The sequence below is a fragment of the Pundamilia nyererei genome, unplaced genomic scaffold, assembly GCF_000239375.1.
Source record: "Pundamilia nyererei isolate P.nyererei 1_Seehausen unplaced genomic scaffold, PunNye1.0 scaffold00005, whole genome shotgun sequence".
NCBI lineage: Eukaryota > Metazoa > Chordata > Actinopteri > Cichliformes > Cichlidae > Pundamilia > Pundamilia nyererei.
Window position 1 is genome coordinate 490,946 of NW_005187406.1, and position 8,013 is coordinate 498,958.

At 40.1% G+C, this 8,013-nt stretch overlaps 1 protein-coding gene across 1 annotated transcript in view; it reads left to right on the top strand.

Moving 5' to 3' along the window:
• The window catches only part of kcnj12a (potassium inwardly rectifying channel subfamily J member 12a), a 7,271-nt gene extending 2,578 nt beyond the window's left edge, over positions 1-4,693 (top strand). Inside the window, exon 2 of the mRNA XM_005721618.1 lies at positions 3,211-4,693. Coding sequence (XP_005721675.1) covers positions 3,370-4,671 — 1,302 coding nt within the window. The 5' untranslated portion in view covers positions 3,211-3,369 and the 3' untranslated portion in view covers positions 4,672-4,693. The remainder of the gene's footprint in view (positions 1-3,210) is intronic.
• The last annotated feature ends 3,320 nt before the right edge of the window (positions 4,694-8,013 follow it).

An 8,013-nucleotide genomic window follows, 5' to 3' on the forward strand; every position in this document is an offset into this window, starting at 1 on the left:
GTAAGGTTGCTATTTTTAGCTGTGCTCTTCTGGGAGTGTAATGCAACATTTGTCGAAAGCAAACATGTAAAAATAGCATATTTGTTTTCCTGACACAGAAGAATTTACCTAATTGGACAATTTAAAGACTGTGCATGATGTAATTGGGCTAGAGATCAAGAGAACTTACACCTGAAAAGAGTGTGAATGAGAGCAGCGCGTAGTGCGAGTGTTAGGCAGACGGCAGGACACCTGGGATTTTACATTGCACATGACTGAACTGTCTAGTCTTCAGGGTCCAAATCATGAAGGCAGACACACAACGGATGTGTCCAGGCGATAAAAGCTGTCTGCACCCAGAGGGACCTCAGTAAACTCCCATGGGTCAAACTTCTTAATCCTCAGGCTCGACATCCAGCTCAGTGGCCAGGTTATCTGCTGCCAAACAGTCATTTTACAGCTCTACTAATTGTGATCCATTTTATCCCACTCTGACATTTCTACACTTGCAAGGTTTAAAATATCAACTTATCATGTGTCTACCTCATCATATTGTTGTAAGCTCAAGTTCTAGCATATAATTAAGAATTATTATGCAATACCGGGCACTGTACCAGGAGAAAATCCTCTACCTACTTGTATGCTGCAGCAAGAGAAGAGAATATGAACCTGCAGCACCCTCACAACATGATTAATAACCCTGGAAATTTTACAGAATGGGGCCAAATAAATAGAGCCCGTCTTTATTAATCTCTTTATATAGCATCTGGAATTGCATGTCCATGGAATCAGTGGCACACATACCCTTAGGAGTTTAAATAAACAAGTACTACCCCATCCAGTCCCCTGGCAGAAGCAGAATGCTAAAAGGACAATGGCCTCAAAAGAAACAATGGAAGAATTATAATAATAGACTGTTTATACGACTTTGTAGGATTCCTTAGTACTTAATGGCCTCTCTTATGAGCTGTGATTCAAAAACCTGATTAAACTTTGGCCAATCTCTTATCTAAAGCATCTTCTTGTGCTACTTATATTTTTAGGTCTCTTCCTGGAAGTTCTTTTCGGATCACTTAGACAGGTTTCTATGATTTGACAACAGACCTCAAAATTGTATAGAGCAAACTTAAACTTGTCTTTCATGTCAATGTCTTTCATGACGCTGGTAGTGTGTACCAGCGTCCCATTTCCGGAGTCTCGTGGCTACACTGGCGAAATGTTAGTTCACAACCTGGATCAGTCACTAGATGTGGCTGCACCTTCATCAAGCCTGAAAAATTGCAGTTTTGACACACTTGTGCCGATTGTAGAAGCACCAGTTAATATGGCAACATAATGACACTTTCACTGAGAGAGCTTAAAAAACCCAGCCAACCTCAAAATTGGCTTGAGGGTCTTACGATCCGCAAAATTTAAATCAGGTGAGGCTTTTGATTTTAATGGACCTGTTCTCATAACTTTTTGAACACTGCTCATTCAACAGGCATCCTCATTATATTAAAAAGAACAATTAGGAGCAGTGACTCATACAAGAGTTAATTTGTTCATTAAGTAATAATAAACATCTGGCAGGGTAAGGCCTCCACTGTGAACCTTCTTTATAATTTGCAAGAGAAAAGCAGGGGAAATGCTAGTTGACAGAAGTGGCTGTGCTGTGAGGCCAGCTCCTCACTTACCCAGTCAACATCAAAAGACATGAGGGCCCTTGAGTGAGGACCAATTGGATTTTGAGTCGTGAGGTTTAGCGAAAGGAAGATGGATACTACTACTACAGCTTGTACTAAGAACAGTGTTGGGGAGTAACGGAATACATGTACCGCCGTTACGTATTTAGAATACAAAATATGAGTAACTGTATTCCGTTACAGTTACCGTTTAAAAAGGTGGTATTCAGAATACAGTTACTTTGTTGAAATAAATGGATTACACTGCGGTACTTTCCTGTTTCATTTTGTCGCGGGTCAGGACTGTTTGGGTTTTGTTTGACAGCTACGTTCTGTTGTTCCAGGTGGCAGTGTTACGGTTGCCATGGTTACAGGGCGACGTTCTCTCTCTCTGCGACTGTGTGTTTCCTGGGTGAGAGAGCGCCTTTTCGTTGTTGTTGTTGTTGTTGTTGTGCTAAGCTAACAGGCAGAATGCTACAAGCATAGCTCTAAAGACTGTAGCATCATGGGCAGTGTAGTCCGTGCTGCAGGGAGAATGGACTGCCATACACGTTATGGGTCTGTGAGCGCGAGGAGGGAGAAAAAGGGGAGTGGAAAGGTATGAGTTGTCATCGAGGAAAAACGGGAGCTGGAAGCATGTAAATATAATAATAACCACTTCAGCCAAGAAGAGAGCCTGACGAGCCCAGTTGTAAGTAAGCTATTAAGACTCGACTGTACACCGTGTTCGTGTTTTCCTCTAAGTTCCGTTGGAGCAGTCTTTCAACGCCTCTCTCTGTCTCTCGCAAGAAAAGTTGACCCACACAACAAAGTAAAGCTATTTTTCGGCTACAAGCCGACAGCGACCCCGCCGTATTAGTCAGAGGTCCCTTTACTACAGTTCGGAGTCGCGGACCTTCAGTAATAGTAATAAATCACACAGCAATAGTACATTCACGTTGTTGTAAAAAGCATGATAATATATTAAGTAATCCAAAGTATTCAGAATACGTTGCTGTCATTGAGTAACGTAACGGAATACGTTACAGAATACATTTTGGGGCATGTATTCTGTATTCTGTAATGGAATACATTTTAAAAGTAACCTTCCCAACACTGACTAGGAAGTACAACAGAAACAATATTGCTACAATACTGAAAGTCTTAGTTTTTTATTTATTCAGCATAGATTTGGGAGTCTACAAACTTAAAAGAAGATGGACTCTAGCAAGACTGACTGCACTGATTAAGACACGTGTGGACATAGAAACTAGTGATAACTTGAAATTTTACAGAAGGTCAGTGTAGTTTTTTTTGTGTGTGTGTGTTTTTTAATAAAAAACATGTATAATGCTGTGAAAGGTAATGATATGATGTCCTGAAAAAACATTGTCATTCAGATAAATATATGCAAAGAACCAAGTCGTTGTAGGCTTAAATACACATTTCATTGTCATTTTCTGGACAGAAAAGTGGTTATACATGTATCATTTAAAAGCTTTAATAATGAATATCTAATTTCAAATACACAAACAAATAAACAGAAAGGTTTTCAGGCATATTCTCCTCTTCTGATTTTTTTCTGCAGGGATTGGATTAAGACACAAGGCTACCAACCATCCACCTAAATGACTCACTGACATGCAACTGAGCCAGTGATCAAGCTGTGAAGGGGCCTTGATCCCACACTGGGACTCCAGGTCTGCCCTTCTACTCTAACCCTGCAGCTGGAGGTGCCGTCAGGAACATGAGCGTGGGAAGAATCAACCGCTACAGCATTGTGTCATCTGAAGAAGAGGGTCTGCGCCTCACTACCATGCATGGTATGAATGGATTTGGCAATGGCAAGATCCACACACGCCGCAAGTGCCGCAACCGCTTTGTGAAAAAGAATGGCCAGTGTAATGTGCAGTTTGCCAATATGGACGACAAGTCGCAGCGCTACATGGCCGACATCTTCACAACGTGTGTTGATATCCGCTGGCGATGGATGCTCATAGTCTTTACTCTTGTGTTTGTTGTGTCTTGGCTGGCCTTTGGCTTAGCTTTTTGGGTTATAGCTTTGCTGCATGGAGATCTGGACAACCCAGCTGGAGATGACAACTTCACTCCATGCGTTCTACAGGTCAATGGATTTGTGGCTGCCTTTCTATTCTCCATTGAAACACAGTCTACCATAGGTTATGGCTACCGCTGTGTGACTGAAGAGTGCCCAGTAGCTGTCTTTATGGTGGTCTTTCAGTCTATAGTTGGCTGCATCATTGACTGCTTCATGATTGGCGCCATCATGGCCAAGATGGCAAGGCCTAAGAAGCGAGCACAAACGCTCTTGTTTAGCCACAATGCCGTCATTGCCATGCGGGATGGAAAGCTGTGTCTAATGTGGAGGGTAGGGAATCTGCGCAAGAGCCACATTGTTGAGGCCCACGTCAGAGCACAGCTCATCAAACCTCGGATAACTGACGAGGGGGAATACATCCCTCTAGACCAGATAGACATTAATGTGGGCTTTGACAAAGGCCTGGATAGGATTTTCTTGGTTTCACCTATCACTATTCTACATGAGATAGATGAGGAGAGCCCTCTTTTTGGGATCAGCAAACAGGACTTGGAGACCGCAGACTTTGAGATTGTTGTCATCTTGGAGGGAATGGTTGAAGCAACCGCCATGACCACCCAGGCTCGCAGCTCCTACTTGGCCTCAGAGATCCTTTGGGGACACCGGTTTGAGCCTGTGTTGTTTGAGGAGAAGAACCTGTACAAGGTGGATTACTCTCACTTTCACAAAACTTATGAGGTGCCGTCCACCCCCCGCTGCAGTGCCAAGGACATGGTGGAAAACAAGTACCTAGTCCCCAGCTCTAATTCTTTCTGCTATGAAAACGAGCTGGCCTTCCTTAATCGCGATGATGAGGAAGAGGATGTAGGTGGTGGAAGCAGAGCACTGGCGAACCTCAGTCCAGATCGAAATAGCCGACCTGAATTTGAACGCATACAGACCACCAGGGTCCTGGATCAAAGGTCATATCGTAGAGAATCGGAAATATGACCTCTACACTTTGACCTGAGGGTCAAATTTCAATAACTTTATTAAGGGTAAAAATGCAGAACAATGCAAAGTGCCATAGGAAAAGCTGACTACTGTGAAAGAGTGTAAAGGTGACAGGACAACAGTAAAAGGGACTTAATTGGAAGAAATGGGTAAAAGTGGGTGTATGCAGCTTGGCAAATTGTGGTAAAGAATGTCTACAAACAAGGAAAAAGCTAGAGGGATACCTTCTTCCTTTATGGAAACTTGAATCTTTTTTCACACGGTCATTTTGAGTTTAGAGTGTTAACTGATAGAGCATCAAAAAACCTTTATGACAAAACCTTATAATCGAACCTTAGGTGTAAATACATTTATTAGATAAGTTATGTTTTGTGTGCAGTATCAGTTTCCAAAAACACTTTTAAAATTAAGAGTTGCTATTTCAAATTGTTCTTGAGATCAAAGATAATGTTGGAAGGCTTCTCTTAAGCTCTCTTCGAATTGCTGCGATTTGCTGGAATTGCATTCAGTGACACATTGAAAATTTGTGCACCGCAGCATTCAGATGCAATGAGCCACGATCAAACATCTGACCATGAGCCGCTAAGAACAACACAAGTCTACAACTTCATTCGAAACTCAAGCTAGGGACCCAGACAAGAATATAAAGGAAGGTGTTAAACAGAAATGAAACTGAATTTACTCCCTATTTATAATGACCTAATTCCTCTTACAAGCTAACAAACCATGATTTGGCTGCCTACAGATATGATGACATTTGCAAATACGGTTCAACTAAGAAGTCAAGTAAAACAAAACTTAATCACTGATTTTAGACAATCGTGCTACAGGTGGCAATATCAAAGTTTGTACTGATCAAATTAATAAATAAACAACCCTTAAAAATGCACACTGAAGTGCTCTTTTACTTTTTCCACTTATGTGACAAGCAAAGATCAATTAAAACCTTTATGTTATCACTCTTCACTACTTTATCCTGAATTCTATCAAGACAAAACTGGTATAAACTGACTACACTTAATGTTTTTTTAAAAATGGATCTATGCATATTAACCTATCAGGGGACAAGCATCCTATAGAGCTAAGTGTGTGAGATAAAATTATCTAAAGGGATTAATTCAACGAATGCCCAATGATTAAAAAAACAAACTGAAATTAAAAGGTATGGTGTCAATTTCCTGCTACTAACTGCTACTGAAGTTTATTTCACCAGAGTTAAATTAAATTTACAGTAAACTGACTGTCAAAAATGGATAAAGGAAGACTGCTTGATAGATTTATTTTGTCTGAGAGTGGGCCTATGATTAGGTTAAATCACAAATCTAAGATTTAGTTGTTTGTATCCTAAATGAAACGAGCACCATAAAGTCTCCAGCATGGTTGCTTCGCTCACTGCTGCAACCTCGTCTCACAGTCTCTTGTATTTAAACCTGCTAGTATGGCGCAGGAAGCTGCTGCATTATTCTCTTGAATGATATTTGCTGCCACTCATACTATATCACCACATAAGTGCTGATATAGGAGGAGAAGAAGTCAAAACCAGAAGCCAAGACTTTGTTGAGTGTTTTTCCACAAACTCTCAAACCTTTCCTCCCTCTGTATATCTGTATGTCTCTGAGCTTCTGTGGCGGAGTATCATTAAGATGGCAGTAAAAGCCGACACGCTCATACACTCGTGTCTTCACCCCAGCTGCGAGCAGCCACGGCGTCACACGTCAGGTTACAAAAATTGAGAGGTACACAACCAGCACAAGGTACATAACAGATGATGTGACATCTAAATCAGCGTGCGACACCAGCGACACAGCGAGCATAATGACCCCATTAGGCAGATGAGTGTGTGTACAACACTTTAATGCTTTTAGATTAAGTTTAAAATACTCAAAATGTATAAACCAACTTTATAACTGCTCTGACATTTCTATTCAGTTTACATCAACAGTGGTTATATTTGACTACTGTTGTTATAATGTTACTAAGAGAGCTTATTTCAAACTATACTTGGATTGTAGATTTACATGACAACATTTTATTGATGATACAACAAACTGATCCTTCATTTAGCTGAAAAGTCAGACGTCCAACAGTAACACACACAAAAAAAGACAGTGTTCCCTTTTTTAATACTTGACTTTTGCTTTTAAAACAGTACATACTGTAGACAGCTAAATGCAGTTTAGCAATATGCTAATAAATGAGTTAAGACACTGGAGGGAGTTCAGAATAGAAGCAATAAGCACTGAAGCACACTTTTTTAAAAATGCGCTTATTCATGTTCATTCACAGACAACAAGTAAAAGGTTTTGTGCAAGGATAATGACCATAGAGGTTTTTTTGTTTGTTTTTGGAGGTTTTTTGTATTTTACTTATAATAAAACTTGTAATAAAAATAATTTCTCATGATTGATACCAAAGTAGTGGAGTGTAGCCTGAACTTAACTTGTTAAGTAATTGCTCCCACCTTAATCTTCCAAAACCAGTTCAGACAGAATGGGTAGATAGGCTCTAAGAAGGAGTTTGAGTCTCCAGTTTGCATATTTAAATCATTTCTAAAACTACATCAAAACATACAGTATATATCTGTCAAATAAAAATCTAAAACCAAATCAAGTAATCTTTTATTTGTAGTTTGCTATATAGAGAGTAGGTTAAAGTAACTATATAGAATTATTAAGCATGATAGCTTTTCTCTATGGCATGGACAATAAGATTAAAAAAAAAAGAGCCCTTATTCTATACCATGCCAATTTATCATCCAAACCTCAACATGTTCAGCATAAAGTTCAGCTTAATTATTACCTCAGTAAAATGTGTATTTCATGGTCCTATACAAAAAATTATGGCAAACAAAAGATTCTATATGTGCAAAGAAGGAGATTTAGGTCTCATTCACACAGGCCTAGAGACCAGTCGGTGGCCACTGAGCAGCCACTGGTATCTAGGAAGAAATTTGTATTTTCTAACCAGTTATTGGTAGGTGGTGAGGCTGTTGGCTGTCGTTGGGTGAAATTGGTCACAAAGACGTATACGGACGGGTAGAGCACCCTCTTTATGACCGATTTCACCTGGCAATAGCTAGGAACTTCCTGCAACCCCTCAATAACTGGTTAGGAAACACCAGTTTCTCTAGCAACCAGTGGTTGCCAAGGGTCACCAGCTACTGTCTGTGCCTGTTTGGCTGAGGCCTTAACCAATTTAAAGAAATAGGAAATAGAAAAAAGGAACCATAAAATGGTTATTATGCTGGTCACAATGACTAATGTTTTCAGTTAAGTTGTCATACGTGTGAGTCTAAGATACTTCTTGGCTATATGTTGCTTTTTTTGTAGGATGTAGTGA